The 17487-nt window shown below is 46.0% G+C and overlaps 4 protein-coding genes across 4 annotated transcripts; 1 reads left to right on the top strand and 3 right to left on the bottom strand.

The window, feature by feature from the left end:
* Positions 1 to 553: 553 nt before the first annotated feature.
* Positions 554 to 5846, bottom strand: HD556DRAFT_1421766 (P-loop containing nucleoside triphosphate hydrolase protein). The gene is made up of 32 exons (XM_041304499.1): positions 5577 to 5846; positions 5428 to 5526; positions 5006 to 5362; positions 4863 to 4961; positions 4482 to 4808; positions 4361 to 4435; positions 4233 to 4303; positions 4105 to 4180; positions 4031 to 4052; positions 3954 to 3981; positions 3825 to 3898; positions 3749 to 3774; positions 3627 to 3698; positions 3527 to 3577; positions 3458 to 3478; positions 3374 to 3405; positions 3206 to 3327; positions 3127 to 3154; positions 2965 to 3071; positions 2844 to 2916; positions 2517 to 2795; positions 2419 to 2462; positions 2269 to 2372; positions 2140 to 2207; positions 1993 to 2086; positions 1907 to 1939; positions 1799 to 1857; positions 1701 to 1745; positions 1634 to 1647; positions 1539 to 1580; positions 1260 to 1484; positions 554 to 1199 (listed from the first exon to the last, which is right to left on the bottom strand). The coding sequence occupies exons 1-32, from the start codon at positions 5732 to 5734 to the stop codon at positions 864 to 866; spliced, it is 3261 nt and encodes a 1086-aa protein (XP_041153027.1). The 5' UTR covers positions 5735 to 5846; the 3' UTR covers positions 554 to 863.
* A 37-nt stretch (positions 5847 to 5883) lies between these two features.
* HD556DRAFT_1421746 (amidohydrolase family-domain-containing protein) lies at positions 5884 to 9087 on the bottom strand. Its single transcript, XM_041304498.1, has 17 exons — positions 8769 to 9087; positions 8395 to 8715; positions 8236 to 8334; positions 8112 to 8183; positions 7930 to 8054; positions 7711 to 7876; positions 7492 to 7654; positions 7418 to 7442; positions 7246 to 7369; positions 7169 to 7194; positions 7012 to 7119; positions 6800 to 6953; positions 6719 to 6746; positions 6624 to 6657; positions 6396 to 6568; positions 6303 to 6343; positions 5884 to 6246 (listed from the first exon to the last, which is right to left on the bottom strand). Exons 2-17 carry the CDS (start codon positions 8711 to 8713, stop codon positions 6062 to 6064), a joined length of 1842 nt encoding a protein of 613 aa, XP_041153026.1. The 5' UTR covers positions 8714 to 8715; positions 8769 to 9087; the 3' UTR covers positions 5884 to 6061.
* A 427-nt stretch (positions 9088 to 9514) lies between these two features.
* Positions 9515 to 12070, bottom strand: HD556DRAFT_1314169 (uncharacterized protein; the record flags this gene model as incomplete). Its single annotated transcript, XM_041300889.1, has 7 exons — positions 9515 to 9603; positions 9638 to 9959; positions 10010 to 10357; positions 10423 to 10851; positions 10906 to 11205; positions 11256 to 11592; positions 11703 to 12070. The coding sequence occupies 7 exons, from the start codon at positions 12068 to 12070 to the stop codon at positions 9515 to 9517; spliced, it is 2193 nt and encodes a 730-aa protein (XP_041153025.1).
* Positions 12071 to 13101: 1031 nt separating this feature from the next.
* On the top strand, positions 13102 to 16521 carry HD556DRAFT_1249676 (uncharacterized protein; the record flags this gene model as incomplete). The annotated part of the gene is made up of 9 exons (XM_041298868.1): positions 13102 to 13429; positions 13488 to 14005; positions 14059 to 14260; positions 14309 to 14537; positions 14590 to 14719; positions 14772 to 14947; positions 14993 to 15546; positions 15615 to 15768; positions 15882 to 16521. The coding sequence occupies 9 exons, from the start codon at positions 13102 to 13104 to the stop codon at positions 16519 to 16521; spliced, it is 2931 nt and encodes a 976-aa protein (XP_041153024.1).
* Positions 16522 to 17487: the final 966 nt, after the last annotated feature.

Below are 17487 nucleotides of genomic sequence, written 5' to 3'. Positions count from 1 at the left end.
CGAGGCAGGCTTCTTGATCACTGAAAACAAGCGCGTCTACATCATCCGTCAAGACCACATAATGGCGTATTTGTTGAGATGAACTAGCTCGGCTTCTGCTTCGCTGAGAGCCTGAAAAGTATCAAGGGCTTTCATCACCATCACAGACAAAGAGTGGTAGAAAGGGTAGTTGCGCCAATAACTATATACGAAAGATTGACAGGCGGAGTTCTGGGTTCTCGCCGATTGGCGTCAATGTTGATACGAAAGGCCCGTTTCCTGGAATGGCTCCTCTCAAATTCCTAATTAACCATAAGATTGTTCGAACTTCGCGACCTGCATTAATGGTTGAGTAAAATTTAGAGCAGAACCAAACCACGCACCGGACTTTGACATATTACCTCCCAAAGACCCTGGACACATCGTTGAAGAATCCTTGCGGCAAGGTTTAAACGTTAACACGAAACGTTATGGTCACGTGCTGTGTGACACCTGTAACATTGTAAACATCGACTCGTACAACGCACTCGCACCAGTTGATAATAGGTGATACAGGCTGGTCATCAGTCTAAGTTGATAACAGGGCAAAATTTTATGGTAGGGTATATCAGTACTATTACTATATGCAAGCATATGTATACTGCTATTGACGAGACTCAAACCTCCATTCTTGTACTCGGTTGTATGCTCGACAATCTCGTTCTCGCAAGCGATCTGGATCATCTCTTTTGTATATAAAGTCTAGTTCGTTTGAGTGTCCCGTAGGCAGACCAAGAGGAAGACAGCCGTTTCTTCTAGTTATAAAATTTGAGCTCGTTCGGATCATTAGAAAATTTTCGTATGTAGAGTGCATCGTAAGTATCAAGAAAAATGGTTAAGTGTTATCAAACCATCGAGTCCTCTTCCACATTGTTCTTTTCCAAGGTAGAAACGGACGTCTTTTCGAAAAGGAACGAAATGGTGCCGCCAGGGACATCACGAACAGATAACGGTTGTGCCATTTCATCCATGCCTGTGATATTGTCTAGGTCAACAGACGACAAAAGTGAATCGAGCCTTGATTTAGGCTGCACGAGGTCTTCGTTGTCATCCTTCACACTTGGAAGAATGAGATGCCGAAGAATGACATCGTGGATATTGTCGCTTGTTAATCTCCGCAGGCAATTGATGTGTGTCCACTCTCCAAGTGATGCAAGCTCCGCCTGTTTCTTCTTCATGTACTGCAGAACCATGGTCAGCATAATTCTGTGGATGGTGAAGAATCAAATTGAAAGCCTTACTGCTCCATCCATCTTCTCGATGTGGCGAGGTTTGACTTGTGATGCATTGACGAAGCCGGTTCCTGCTGGATCGTCGTCGTCGTCATCCTCACCTACTTCCATATCGTTCCCGGAGGCACTCGTCATGTTGTCATCGAAATGCTTTGGAACGGCATCGCATACACAATCTAAGAGGTCGTGAGTGTTGCAGCCTGTCTCAGGATGGACTCGGAAAATGTCCCGAAGCTGTAAATTGGTACGTCAATTACCAGTCACCTCCTAGACAAAAAAAAGAAGTACGTCTTTCCGTGAAAATGAGTCTGACTTTGAGCCGGATGATCCCTTGAATGTGATGATATAAACTCCGTCACGTATAAAAACAAATATTGGCTTACCGAACCCATAAGAGCTTGACAGCCATAATTGAGCACTGGAATTCGACAGAACAGATAATTCACTCACAGTTGCTGAGTCCAATCTTGGTCACCTGCCTCTGATAGATTTTCTCTTCCCAGATAGCATATCAGCGCATTACACATCTGGTCAGCAGAGAGACTCACCATCAATTGTTCCTGCAGTGAGAAATCGATAGATGAAAACTGGCCGCTTCTGCCCATCGCTATGATATCTAATAAGGACAAGATGTTTTTGATGATTTGCTTATTCACCGATGAATGCGTGCCATGGACTGAAGGTCATGACTTGAATGGAATATCTCATTTAGGGCTATTGTATCTTTATATATGCCACACACCTCGGGTTCCAATCGGAATCTATCAAACATAATCTTGACGCGCCGATAAGGTTGAGTCCGACGCCGCCCGCCTTTGAACTCAGCAGGAATAGAACTTCTCTCAACAAGGTCAGATTGGCGCTCATAAGTGCGAACTGAGTAACCTACAATGGCTGTACTGAGATGATTTGTTGAAGGTGTTGACATATTCTTGCCTTTTCGCCGCTGGTGTCTGACTATGACGGTGTGATGTCAGACAAAAATCGAAAATACTACAACGTGGAATAAAAACTGTACCCGTCGAGCCGGAAGTAAGTATAAGACTTCTTCTTGCAGAAGGCTTCGATCAAATTGAGGGTTGATGTATAATGTGAAACAATGATGCACTTTTCTTGCGTGCGCTAAATAGCGGTCAAATCAAGCTGTCCAATTAGTCAAAAGACTTACCTCTTTGATGGCTTTGAGGAGATGTGACAACGCCAGAAGCTTGCCTGACATAAAGATGAATCAGCCAATCAAACCTCATTGAAGAACATCAGGCCCACCGCTCATGGAGATGTCTTCGACTTGGACATTTTTAGGCAATAAACTCAAGGCGTCATCGATACCTGGGCGGCGAATTGCATTTGTATTTGTCGCTCTTGCCTTATCTACTTGGGCCTTGAGCAACACGGGACTGTTGCTGACTTTTGTGAGCATGTTGATCAATGCAAGCGACTCTGCGGTCGGTCCATCAATCAGTCTATCTAGCTTATCGGGGTTAAGAATAGCCGAGAATATGGACAATTGCAGTTGCGTCGGAGTGATAAACACGACATATTCATCTGTTCAGCTCGTCAGATATTTGAGCTGGAGTTAGGGAGATAGGATACATTTTGGTGGAAGATAATTCTTGAGAATGCTGGCTTCCCGTCGCAATACGAAGCTTTTCGCGATCAAAGACAACTTTTGGTGTCCTTCAGCAGCAGAACGAAACACAATTATTCCACGAACCTGAGCTGACCGAGCCTCGCCAACCTCGAGTTCCTTCTCTGTGCAATCTGGTGCTCTACTTTTGAGGATGGGAACCTCATAAACTCTACGAAATGTAGCGTGATCATCTGCGATTATTCTATCAATTGATCGTCCCTTGTGAAGTAAGACTCTGCAGCTCACCGAGCAGCCCTGGGTTACAAAAGTTCGCCTTTGATAAGTTAGCATCAGGAAGGCGATAAAAGAGGTGCCTCATGCGCACCATGGCATGGAATTCACTCAAATCATTCTGAATAGGAGTACCAGACAGAATGATTCTTCGAACGGTACGTAACGATTTGAACATTGTCGAGGTCTTATTGTTTGACGACTTCAGTCTGTGTCCTGCCGAGGAGTCAATAGCATATATATTCTACCCACATCAACTGACCTTCGTCACAAATAACCAATCCAATCGGAGGACTACGCGCAGCCTTAGATTAGCACTCGCTGCAGCAGAAGAAAGAATACTCACTTGCAATATGCCAAATCGTCTCTGACTAGCATAAATAAATGCACAACAGTGTAAAAATGTGCTACTTACATTATAGTCCGAAGCTTCTCATAGCCAATGACTAAAACCTGATGCAACCGTCTGATATTTCAATGAGTGGGGAGCCCAATCAATTGGTGCCAACGCATACGAGTTGAGAAATTGCTTGATGGTGGATTTGTCCTTGTCGCCTGTGAAAACACCAACACGATCTCTCCCTAACCTTAAAGTCCAAATTCAGATACATCTTGCATCAACACGATTCTGTCCTACCACTTGTGAAATTCAGCACGCCAATTCTGCTCACGAATCAGAACATAGCGAGAGTTACTGAAGAATAGACACAGACATTGACCAGTGATACAGGGCATACGATCAAAGCCTTGCCGATTACTGGCCCAGCGCCAACGTAGGGGTTCTGCTCTGTCACGGTGGCCGGCTTGGAGATTGTAACACAGATATGAGACAGCGAACTCACTGAGGAGTGTCCACACAAGAACAATCGTCTGTAAAAGATGTCACCGAGGGGGAACTACGTCGAGTGAACGAACAGACCTGCAGGGTTTTCCCCAGACCCCTGGAACCTGGATATCAGCGATTACACGTAAACGAACAGATTGAACAAATACATCTCGTCGGCGAGTATACACCCTTGACCCTCATGTCTTCGTAGGCCCATGACACATTCATACAAAAATTTGACGCCTGCAACATATTGTGACATCAAAGAAACAACATATTCAGATGGTATGAATACCTTCGATCTGGTGTGGACGAAGATGTCTTGCAATGATAGGGTCTAGGACGACTGCTACAGCGGGCAAGTTCCTGCAAAGATACCATACCTCAGGTTTGCTCCAATAGAAGTGTGATAATAGAGCGTACTTCTTGTTGAACTTTTGAGCATGCTCTGGGGTCGTCGCTTTCATGACAATTGCTCCCTCTGCTTCAGGATCATGCCTAGCCGATTTATGACCCACGTTAATAAGAAGCTGAAGGAACTTACAACGGTCCATCAGGCTTTGTATTTGGTTTCTGGCCATAAAACGACGCAGGGGGCACAAACGCTTTTGAAGCACTTGGAGATGCGACTGTGATATCATTCTCTTTGCCAGGAAGAGCACCTTTCACGTGAAGCAAAAATGAGGGCTTGGATGGTGAGGATAGCACCGCTGACACATCTTCCTCCAGTTCCGGCAATGTATCTTCCACCCCGGTGACGGAAGGCATTCGCGATGCTAACACTTGTGAGTCTAACTCAATTTGTTTGCCACCGGCGCTGAAGCCGTACCCGCTGTGTAGAGCGAGTCCGTCCCATTCCTTACGGCCAAGTCTGTGACCGCTATTCAGAGGGAGGTGGCCGACGAGATAATTAAATCCTACTTACATTTTCCCCTTTTCTGATATAACAGTGAGCTTGTCACCGACATGGCTAACGAATGCATCACCATCCCAGGTCTTGTGCTTCTTGTTCTGCGGCTTCCGCCTACGAGAGTCAGCATATATGCAATAGCCTCACTCCTTGCTCACCAATTAGCAGTCCAGTAAGTGGCTGGCACGTTTGCTTTCAAAGAGCTCGTGGAGGGAGGGTCCCGTATGGACAGAAGATTGACAGGATGAAGATCAATGGCCTTTCTGTCTATGGCTTTCATTGGCATCTTGTAAGGTACATTCATCTTCGTTGATGGCAAAGGAGTCACACGCGAAGAGGCTTTCATGGAGTTATTGCCAGCCATCGCAGGAGATGGCGCGCTTCCTCGACCATAGCACTTTCCAGACATGTATTCTCCACGAGAAATTGAATGATCAATCCTGATCTCTCTCCCTCCAAAGGTATATTCTCCATTTTCCTCAGCCTTGGGCGCATTTAAGGAGCCAGCCCCCATTCTGGAAGCGCGACGACGCAGATTAGTCTTGATCCTCAGTTTTCTCGGCCAGAAAAGAAAACGTACATCTTTCCTTCTAGGTCGAACATGGACCCTCTGATGCCTGTGAGAACCAGAACCGCATCTCCTTCCCAGGTTTTGTGTTTCTTGTATTGGGGGTATCTCCTAGTACCTTGAGGTGAAGATGAAGAACTCGAATTGGGACTCGCACATACCATTGAATCATCCAGTACGCCTCTCCTCCATTACCACCACTTGCACGACACGTCGAGGGACCTCCGAGTGTACTCTCAAGCGCGACTTTCTTCCTGCTTGAAGTATCGAGTGGCAGCTTTCGTTTCTCGCCCGTAAGGGGCGACTGATACGCAGACATAAATTTATTAAGCAAGAGCCTTAGACTTGATGGTGCAGAAGGTGTTCCAAAATGCTATCAGTAATGAAAAAGGTAAATGTGGGGACATGTCGAGACGCGTCGTGGACCATATAATTACTTTCGGTTATTTCCGGATGCCATCTCTTATATATAAACCAACACAATCGATTGCACAACAAATGCGAAAAGCAAAACAAAACATGAAAAAACATCGAAAGCAAAACAAAAACGGTATTTAATTGGGGGAAAGCAAGGGAGTTCGTCCGTATAGAACTCCAAGCCAATTTTTGGTTGCACCCTAGCACCACTCCATGCACCACTTCTGTCTTAAACCTTTCCAAAGGCGACACGCCCATCGATCACCGTAGCTTGAACTTTGGTCCTCAAAATTTGATCAACAGGAACAGTCATGATGTCTTGTGATAGCACCACATAGTCTGCCCGTTTTCCCGGAACAAGAGAACCCAGGCTGTCTTCGGTAAATGAAGCATATGCAGCATCGATCGTCATGCCTATTGATTGTTTCCAATATCAGTGACGCTCATATCTGAGTGCTCTCGTAAAGTACCTCTCAAGGCTTCCATGCGAGTCAGACGTTGTTCTGGAAACCTGCGAAGCATACATGAGTTGAATGGGGATTTTGTGGACGAGAAAGCCATACCATCCCGACGGGCCGTTGGGTGATAATCCTTCAGGAGTCAGTCTCGTAATGGCTGCATGGAACCCAGCGAGCGGATTCATGTCTTCCACCGGGAAGTCAGACCCAATGGCGAGTCGAGAGCCGTGATCAAGTAAGGAGCGGAAGGCATATAAACCCTTCACTCGCTCAGGACCCTGGAAAACGATCAACACCTGCAAACGCCGGTAAGTAGGATTCCCATGAACTCACGAGACGTTCTTCCGCAAACCACATATCGCTGATACTATTCCGCGCATGTGACACATGTGAGTAGCGAACACATTCGGATGAATGACTTAACGTACGCATGCGTAGGTTGAATGCTTGAAATGACTAAATAGCGACAATTCTACTTCCATTGACATTGAGGGATCTAAAATGCTCACCTCCGAGCTTTCCGACACGTTCCAAGTCAGTTTGCGTCAGAATTTGGGCATGTTCTAGGCGAGGTCTGAGTGCAGTTATATCGACGTCCTTCAAGGCAGCCTCGAATGCGTCCAGAACCACACCGTTAGCATAGTCCCCAATTGCATGGATGTTCTTCCAGACAAAAACAAATGAGACGTATTGTTTTATTTTTGCGATCGCCGGCACTTACAACCTGCCATCCGTCTCTTAAAAATTTGTATACAACATCAGCCAAGACTTTGGGGTCCACACGCATGACACCCTTCGTGTGGGGATTGTCATGATACGGCTCGTGGAGCTGAGAGATATCAAAAAAAAAACACAAACACAGCCAAAGAGATCCTCACCGCTGCTCCACCAGAGCGTAAAGCACCTGAATAACTGGTCAGTGTGACAGCTTAATACTATCACCACACCATCTTACCGTCAGCAAAGATCTTGACACTGCGAGCATTTAGCCTGCCATCGCCTGCATTGATAATAGGTTCTGAGAGGTTTCCCCAGTAAGGATCGGTTTCATTGAAGTATCTCATCCCATAAATTCGAAACTATAGGCCGTTGTGAATTGCACAATGACGGCATCCTTGAGCACTTACGGGAAGATTTCCTGCCGCCGCCTGTCTGCATGAATAGCGTCAAATGTGTTTTTATACCAGGATGTTTAAGAGACCTTGTGAAAAACTCAAGCGAAACAGGTCTGAACCCCGCATCATGGACGGAGGTTAAACCATGAGACAAGATATCTTTGACTGCGACGTTGAAATGTCTCAGTAAGTCCTGTTCAGTCGGAGCTGGTTTCTGCACAAGGTCTTCGGCTTTGTCAAGAACAACACCTGATGATTGCTGTAAGCTATTTTTAAGCCATATCTCCGCAAGGAAAGAACAGAACCGCTTGGATTGCCAGAAGAATCTTTCATAATGACACCACCTTCTATTTCTGATGGCCACGGAGAGTTTAATGCAAAAATCTCCTTCGAGAGCCAAAATGCATGGCCGTCCTTGCTTTGTAGGATGACTGGCCGGCCGCGGATTATCGGGTCCATATCTAGATCATCCTGCAAAGTAATGAACTCTACATTCACGCGGCACATGATTTTACGAAGCTCACCGAGGTTGGCCATTCTTCCACCGGCCAAGAAGTGTGGTCCCATCCCGAACCTTCAATAAATTTTGAAGGGTCATTGAGTATGTCATCGTTGTCCAAAATATATTGTCGGACGAGTGCAACTGCGTCTGAATTGTGGTTACACTACTCAGATCGCTTCCGGGACGAGCCATTGTTATGCAGACCTTTGATCGTCTTGGCATTTTCAAGAAGAAATTGCCTACTTGCACCATATTCGAGAATGTGTCCATGTGAATCTGAAGCGTTGAAAAGTTGTTTTAGATAATTGTTTCTTTACTCGCAGCTTACCGCTAAGTCCCGGAACCACGATCGAAGATTCGTCCAAATAACGTATTTGAAGAGAAGAACGGAGGCGACCTCTGGCAACCCAACGTGCCATAATATCGTCTAGTAACGGATAAGTCTGATTCGGCTTCTTGTGTTGGGCTTTTGCCTATTTTGACGTACCCAAAGAACCAACGTCCAGTATCAAAGACCCATCCACAACAAGGCACTGTGCGTGTGGCACGGCATGATCCACAGTGTAAATACGAGCACCTGATGAGGAGCAAACTGCGTAGGAATGTGAGAGTGACGAAGTTTCCTGGGGGGATAGGATCCAAGCCGCAAAGACAGCAAAAAATATCAGGATTACGAGACGGGGACGGTCGAATCCAGACAGCATCGAAGACAGTACAAAAGTACTTCTGCGGGGTAGAATATCATGATTCTGAGGGTCCGTATCAGCAATCTTGCCAGGATCCTGGCGTTTACGCAGTTCAGACATGGCTGGCACGATGTCCTCAGTAATAAGCATGCGGAATATTCAAGGACCACTCCACCTTAAAGTCTCAGTCGTGCAAGGGGAGGCGATTTCAAGAAGTCTAGGGTGATGGGGATGGAAGCCAATGTCACCATTTGTTAACATTTTATATAAATAGCCACGAGTTCCAAAGAATGATGAGTCTGACAGGTAATATGGTCCAGTAGCGTTATTACACAAGAAAGTAGGTCGACCCGGGTCAGGCTCAGGTATTTTGCCACATCACTGCCGCAACTTGCCGCGCCACCAATGGCCGCATGGTGTTGCAACTGATGAAATTTGAAAGCAGACACAATCGTCACAACCGACTACGAGCGGTTGCCCTTTGTCAACCTATGTTATAACACGGTTGCAATGTTACATCAGGAAATCACGAGTTTACTTTTTGTCTACTTATGTCCAACTTTTCGCACGACTCGGTAGGAAAGTTGCGTCAGGTCGAAAAAAGTTGAACCAACTTTTTTCAGTAGATCTCTCTACTCAAATTCTACTTACGTTCTACTTATGCTTGACTTATTGTCAACTTTTTTTTGGCGAAACCCACTCAAAAACGCACGATATGAGGGATCAAAAGTTGCATTAAGTCAAAAAAAAGTAGTTTAAAAGTATGAAATAAGTGATCCAAAATGACGAATGGTATTGAAAATGTGCGACTAGTAGAGAAAAAGATGGCTCAAATTACTAGTACTACTAGTAGCCTACTAGTAGAGGGGGAGGGGATCATTATGATGGAACTCGGAGTGCATAAGCGTCTGGAGCATACTACTAATAATAGTACCACCGGCGGAAAGTGAGCGGAAACAGTGATACAAGCATCAAAAACAGAGAACATTCTATCAGACGTGTCAGTACTACTAGTAGAGCACACGATGAGTGAAAAATACTTACAAAGCAGGGCACGTCCCCCCTTGGTTTTTACCTCCTCAGCAGCAGCGTTTGAGGATGCTGCCTGCCGCCGACGCACCATGGCAATTGTGTCCATTGTGTACTTCGACCCACGCCTCTGCAAGGAATCATAATATTCAGACGTCACCAACCCACAGTTTGCTTCTGAAAAGGCCGACGCTGCAGTGCTGTCCTTGCCCGAGGATTTATTGCGCTTCAGGGGCATTTTGCGAGGCTTACTGCTGCCCTTTGTACTGCCGGCAGTAGTGCTTTGGTTGTCAGCAGAGGTTTTTGGTTTTGCAGCGAAAGAAAAGGCACGTTCGAGCTATAGAAACGGACCATTAATAAAAGCCAGAATCTGGAGATAGGACCTACTGCAGCAGCGCATGCAGCAATTACAGCCTGCATTCCATTCAAATGCAAACCATGAGTGTTGAGCGCAGGTACATCAAGGAATCCAGCAATGGCATTAATGTGGGCGGCCTCGATCATTTCCAACATGAATATGGACCGGTAGATCTGGTCTGGGTCACGGGTCTCCGGATCCTCATAGAGGAAAGCGTAGTCCTCGAGAAGGTTAGTTGCCAGCACTTGCTCAAAGTCACTGGTGTCGTCCTCGTCCTCATCATCCTCATCAGCTTTGGAGGCCGCGAGGAAGTTAGTAACAAGGGCGATGGCTGTAGATCCGAAGTTACTGCGCCAGGAGCATAGACGCTGATTTACCTTTGGTTGGGATAACATGACATTAGAAAAAATATTTCAAATGTAAAAGCAAAAGTGAGACGTACCAAGCCTATGATAGGGCCCTTTGGTTGGATATTGTGATTTGTTCCTGGATAAGCAACGTCAAAGATAGATTGTAGTGCTGGAAGTAACTGCTCAGTCTCGATGGTCCAAAATTTTGGCTGAGCGCCAGCCCATAGAAAGACTGTTGGTATAAAAGTTCTGCGCCATGCGCCGTCCTCCAACATCATCGACGGGAGATCTGTGTTTCTCCATTGCCCTATAGTTTTAGGCTTTGTCGCCATATCCGCAAACATTAAGTCAGGCTGAGGGGTTGCGGGAACCAGAATGTTAGTGTCCTTGGAAGGTAGATCGACCTTGGCCTTCTTTTGAGAAACGAGTTCTGTTTTCACCTTCTTGGACAGGTCCTGGCGAGCCGGTTCGACTTTGGCTTTCTTGGATGGGTTCGGATTCACAGAGACCGATACACTCGTCTATAAGCAGGCGCCTCAGTGTCGTTATATAACAGAATTTTAAGAAATACTCACCTTTGCGGTGCCAGTGGTGCGCATTGGCTTGGGAACATCCTCAATCTCGACCTCAGACGCCGAAAGCAAATCCAACTCTGCATCAACGACAACGGGGGCAATGTCCTCTTCGGATGAGCTGTAATATCCGACGAGGTCCTCGATTTTCCTTTTGGAGGTAGTACTGATTGGAGCTCGAGGTTGTTCTAAAGCAAACCTTACTATATCTGCTTGCTGCGTGAATGGTAATAAGTTGAATGGAATGATGGCCGGTGCTTCGGCCACTTCATCATCCGAAAATTCAGAGATCGCTACAACACTCTACAACCAAATTGAGCAATTTCAATGATCGGATCAAGTCTGACACTTACCTGCATTGCCGCCTTGTCTTTCCTGTCGGCCGTGAACCCATACAACTGCTCTGGTAATTCCTCTTCGTCTTCATCTGCTTCATCTTCATCTTCCTCATCTTCTTCCTCGTCCTCCTCTGATACCAGTCCGTCTGAAGATTTGATCAAGGTGGGAGGGGGTTCTTTCGCACTTGAGACTGTGGTTGCTGCAGTCTGACTCGATTTCAAAGTTGTCACTGACAAAGTGTTGCCCGAAGCAGATTGGACGGCCCTTAAAACAGGATTTTTTATTGTCGTTTGAAGTTCGGAATGAACTTCCTCCTGAGGTTTAACAAGAGTTCGCCAGTTATCGATCTTTCTAGCAACGTTAAGTTTTCTACTACTGAGCGCCCATGTAAGCGTCATGAAGTGGAGCGTGGATTCTGTGAGCATTAACATCATGATGGTGAGAGAAGAGAAATGACTGACGGATAGAGATTTCCTTTCTTGTCACTGTCAGGTGCCTTCCCTTGATTGATGATATGCTTCGTTGCAGCACTGATCACCTCGCGCGAAATGAGGTTGGCCTTCTTAAGCTTCTTCGTCTTCTTTGACTTCTCAACTTCGTTTCCGATCACTTCGCCATCTCCTGCATCAACGCCATCAGCATCCCTACCCATGGTGCCATATTTGCCTGTGCCTTTGGCCTTGACCTGTGTTGCCGGCACAATAGGACTCTCCAAGGTAAGTTCATTAGTCGCTACAACTTCTGCTTTTTTACTCTTCACTGGTCTAGGACGGGGCTTTACGGGCAGCTTCCCCCTCCCACTTGCCTGAGTCGACTGCTGTGCCTGCATGTCAGCCTCAATGCCAGCAATGTGGCTAATTCCACGCTGTGCAGTCGCTGCCTGGACAGCCTGCACATCTTTTGCATGCTGTAGATCTTCTGCGATCTGGGCCTTGGTGCGTCGTTTTTTTTGACCTTCAAGAAGAATGAGTCCAGGGCGCTGTGTCGCATTTTTTGGGCGTGTACGACGAGGGGAGGCAGGAGGTGTCATAACGGAGATTAAAGGCAGGCAACAGGCAGGAAGAAAGAAGCAGCGAAGGGCAGGACCTGATAAAAGGTATGTAAGAGTTACTAGTCAGAGACTTTGCAAATTTCCTAAACGCAAACAAACAACCCATTGTAACTCCAAGGGTAACCCTCAATACCGATTTACATCATTTTCCAAGTCCGCCTGCATCCTCCAGCACTTAACTCAAGCATCTGAGCCGGTATGTACTGACTATCATCCCAACTGGTTCTGCCCCAAGCTGACACCAGACACCAGAGCTAGTACTGGCTATTCTGCCAACAAGCTGCACTATCGCCAACTCCAAATACCATCAACTCACACGCCAGAGCTTGTATTGGCCATCCTACCGACAAGCTCGACCCTTCCTGACTCCAAATACCATCAACTCAATCCGCCAGAGCTGGCAATATTGGCTATCCTACCGACAAGCTCAACTCTCCCGACTCTGAATACCATCAACTCACGCGCCAGAGCTGGTATTGGCCATCCTACCGACAAGCTCGACCCTTCCTGACTCCAAATACCATCAACTCAATCCGCTGGAGCTGGTAGTATTGGCTATCCTACTGACAAGCTCAACTCTACCGACTCCGAATACCATCAACTCAATCCGCCAGACCAGATATTGGCTATCCTACCGACGAGTCCTACCCCCCCTACTCTGAATACCATCAACTCACTCGTACTAGCCATCCTACCGACAAGCTTGACCCTCCCTGACTCCGAATACCATCAACTCAATCCGCCAGACCAGATATTGGCTATCCTACCGACGAGTCCTACCCTCCCCAACTCCAAATACCTCAACCAGCATGTCCCAAACTGGGTCACAAGGAAGCTACCTGCGCCACCAGGCCAGTGGACTTTGCATCCCTTGCACGAAGCCGGGGTGTAACCGTTGGTTCAAGAACCGATCAGGGTATACACAGCACATGAATGCGAAGCACCCCATATTCTTACATCCACATGCAGTGACTCAGGCATCTGTCCCTTGTTCACCAAGTCCTGCATTGTCCTTTGATTTGGATTTTGGTGATGCCAATGACACGGACTTGGGACCGGAAGATCCCTTGCAACCAACTGCTCAATTTGTTGGGCCTGGTGACCGGTTGTATAGAAATTATCATCCGCTTCTGTCTGGTAAGTTTATGGACTGTATAATTCTCAAGTACTGATATATTGCTTGTGACCTATGAAGCTCGCCCCTGTGATCGTGAAGGTAACTTCCTTCCACGAGGAACTCCGCCTCCACCACTTTCGGACAAGGCATCAGATGACTGGACGCCTTACAAGAGTCGGGTAGAGTTTGAGCTCGCCGACTACCTATTTACGAAAAACCAGACCCCCATGCATTCAATCGACCAGCTGTTAAATATATGGGCAGCTTCATTGATTGAAGGGGGTAGCAAAACAACTTTGTTTCCTGACCACCGTGCACTTTACAAGACCATCGACGATACACCCCTCGGAGACATTAAATGGCAGTCGTTTTCGGTAAAATATACTGGCGAGATTCCAGAACAAGGTGTCGCACCCTGGATGACAGATACCTATGACGTTTGGTTTCGTGATCCACGCAATGTTGTTAACAATATGCTTTCTAATCCAGACTATGCTATGGAAATCGATCTCCAACCTTACCGTGAGTACGCAACCGAAAATGACGAACGCCAATGGCAGGACTTCATGTCCGGGGATTGGGCTTGGTCTCAAGCGGTATGTACTATGTTCATTATCGTTAATGTACATGATTTGAGAGATATTTTCAGGATAAGATTTCTGAGGACCCAGATACCCATGGCTCGGCGTTCGTGCCCGTCATTCTCGGGAGTGATAAGACCACTGTTTCGGTTGCAACGGGGCAAAATGATTACTACCCTCTCTACGCATCTATTGGGAATGTCCAGAATACTGTTCGCCGTGCACACCGCAACGCTGTTGCCGTGGTGGGATTCCTTGCAATGCCAAAAAGTATGTGCTCACATGTTCACATTTTACTGTCCTTACCCTCCTGTGAAGCCACGAAACAGCATGCTGAGACACCAGGTTTTCGAAGCTTCCGACGTCAAATTTTTCATTCGTCCCTCTCATTCATCCTAAAGAATCTGAAGCCAGGCATGACAAAGCCTGAAATTGTTTGTTTTGGGGACGGCCACTATCGCCGTGTCATATATGGACTCGGGCCATATATCGCAGACTACGAGGAACAGGTGTTGCTCGCATGCATAGTTCGGAACTGGTGTGCCAAGTAATTTTTCCCGATTATCTATTGGATTCATTCTTATATTAAATATTACTAGGTGTCTTTCCCATAGCGATGACCTCGACGAGATTAGTCTCCTTCGTTCAAGAACTCACGCAGATGCACTCATCGAAGAGTGCGATTTTGATACACTGTGGAAAGAGTATGGTCTCATTAACGTGCTTGTGGTACTTCAGTTGTTCGGTTTCATTTGTACTTAGAATTAATTCTTATATTCAGCCATTTACGAACGATTTTCCCCGCGCCGACATCCACGAACTCCTCGCACCTGATCTTCTTCACCAGATTATCAAGGGGGCATATAAGGACCATTTAGTTACATGGGTAGAGAAATACCTACTGCGCACACATGGAAAGATGCAGGCTAACATAATTTTAGATGATATTGACCGAAGGTGTGTTTATGCACCATCATTTTGATTTACTCTAACCTTTCATAGAATTGCAGCAGTTCCTCCATTCCCTGGACTTCGTAGATTTCCTCAAGGACGTCACTTCAAACAGTGGACTGGCGACGATTCCAAGGCCCTTATGAAGGTATATTTGCCGGCCATTGAAGGTCACGTCCCCTTGGATGTCGTGCGTGCATTCCGTGCCTTCCTCGAATTCTGTTACCTTGTCCGCCGCAATGTGATCACGGAGAAGTCGCTCGGTGAAATTCAAGATGCCCTTACCCGTTTTCACCACTATCGGGAGATTTTCAAGACTACTGGAACGGTCTTAACTTTTTCACTTCCCCGACAACACGCCATGTCTCACTACATCTATCTTATCCGACTCTTTGGCGCTCCGAACGGCCTCTGCTCCTCTATTACGGAGTCAAAGCATATAAAGGCTGTCAAGGAGCCTTGGAGACGGTCCAGCCGATACAAGGCTCTGGGTCAGATGTTACTAACCAATCAGCGTCTTGACAAGTTGGCGGCATCACGTGTGGATTTCCGCACTCGCGGGATGCTCTCGGGTACATGTCTATCATCCATTCTTGCGGCACTTGGTATGTGATTCATTTTTACTTCGTTTATTGTTAGATTGTTTGACCTTTGCTATAGAACCATCAGATAGACAGTGTGCGCAGCCTGCACAAACCAATGTGGAAGAGCAGACCAATGCAGATCAACACGACCCTGAGCTGCCCAGTATGTCCCGAAGCGCCAGCGCCAGTATACTCAACCCGGATGTCAGCGCTGACTCTGAGGATATTGATGTGCCAATGTCGGTCCTTGCACACGTAGAGCTTGCTCGAACATCTCGTAAGTCTTTTTTCATTTGTACAACCTTGATACACTACTAAATATCATTATGTACAGAGGGAAAAAAGCGCCCACAAAGCATTCCTGCACTAGCTAATGAGCTTCACATCCCTGACTTGGCTGAACTTGTTCAACAATTCCTCACCGAGCAGCTGTATCCCAACAAGGACCCCACACAAATTCCCACAGGTATTATGGACCGCCCTCGTTACGATGGGAGGATACGAGTTTTTCACTCTGCGGCCTCAACATTCTTTGCACCGAGTGACCTGAGTGGAACCGGCGGGATGAAACGCGAACACATTCGTGTGTCCCCCAGATGGAGAAATGAATATGCACGCAAAGATTGCGTGTTTGTTATTACTGACCCGAACGTTCCTGGAATGCGGGGTATGGACATCGCCCAGGTACTAACATTTTTTTCCTTTCGATTAAGGGGAGTACGTTATCCATGTGCGGTCGTTCGGTGGTTCAACCGAATCGGTGACACGCCAGATGAAGATACTGGGATGTGGATGGTGTCACCGTCTTTTAACGGTAATCATGCACACTATGCGGTGATTCATGTTGAGGCTATTTTTCGTTCTGCACATCTTATTCCGGTCTATGGCACTGAACTGCTTCCCTCATTAGTTAAATCTCACCACGTTCTCGATATATTTACCCTATTTTATGTCAACAAATATGCTGACCACCATGCCTTCGAAATAGCTTGGTAATGTAACTCACTTTTTTTCTATGTCTTTTCAATCCTCTCGCTTTTTCTTACTTTTCCGCTTTTTCTTACTTTTTCACTTGCCTACTTATTTTAATTGCACGAGCTTTTTATGTCCAAAATATAAGTGAGAAAAAGTGATGATTAGCAATAAGTCTCTTAAATAAGCGTGAAAAAGCTAGAAAAGGAAACGCGTGATTTCCTGATGTACTCCAATACTCATGTAATAGTTGTGATTTTAACGGAATACTGGTACATATTTTGTCATTCTTGCAATTCACTTGCCATTGTTTGCAATTAGCATACGATATAGTCATGAAATTGGAAAGTAACTTGAGCTCGACACTTACAACACACGTAAAATGTGAAATATAAATTGATATCATTGAGCATATACAATCTAACAAGCATCTCCTTGCTGGCTCTACCTCGTCACACCGAAACATACATTCAACGCTCATTTCCGACAACTACTCTAATCATACACAATATAATTGACCTAGCAGTATTACGAATTCATCAACTATGCGCCTCTCGGAATGCCTTTGAGAGGAATGTAGAGGACATGTTGGGCATTGCGGCACGGATGCAGTAGTGCCACCAAAATTACCGAATTCAGACATCACCTGATACATTGAATGTTCTACCTGCCTGTTATATCCGACATTTGCCGGCACGCCGACGAGTCAAGTGCATTATAATGATCTGTCAGACATTCATGTCGTATATATAGTGTGGCTGTCTGCCATATGTCAGATACATTCACATACATTCATGTTCTGTATTAGAGAATTAATATATACGTAGGACGAAGGTGAGTGAAAATCACTTAAGTCAGTAAATTGTCTAAAGATGATTTGTTACTTTGTAACATTATTTGCGGGTTAGAAGGGGTTTTTTTATTTGTACTAATGTATTATTACTGGCTCAACTAACAAGTACTACAGTGAATCTGGCATACGAAGGAACT

This window comes from Suillus plorans (assembly GCF_016647745.1).
Source record: "Suillus plorans strain S12 chromosome Unknown HD556scaffold_108, whole genome shotgun sequence".
Lineage (NCBI taxonomy): Eukaryota > Fungi > Basidiomycota > Agaricomycetes > Boletales > Suillaceae > Suillus > Suillus plorans.
Note: the sequence above shows the minus strand (reverse complement) of the source record. Positions and strands in the feature narration are given on the sequence as shown.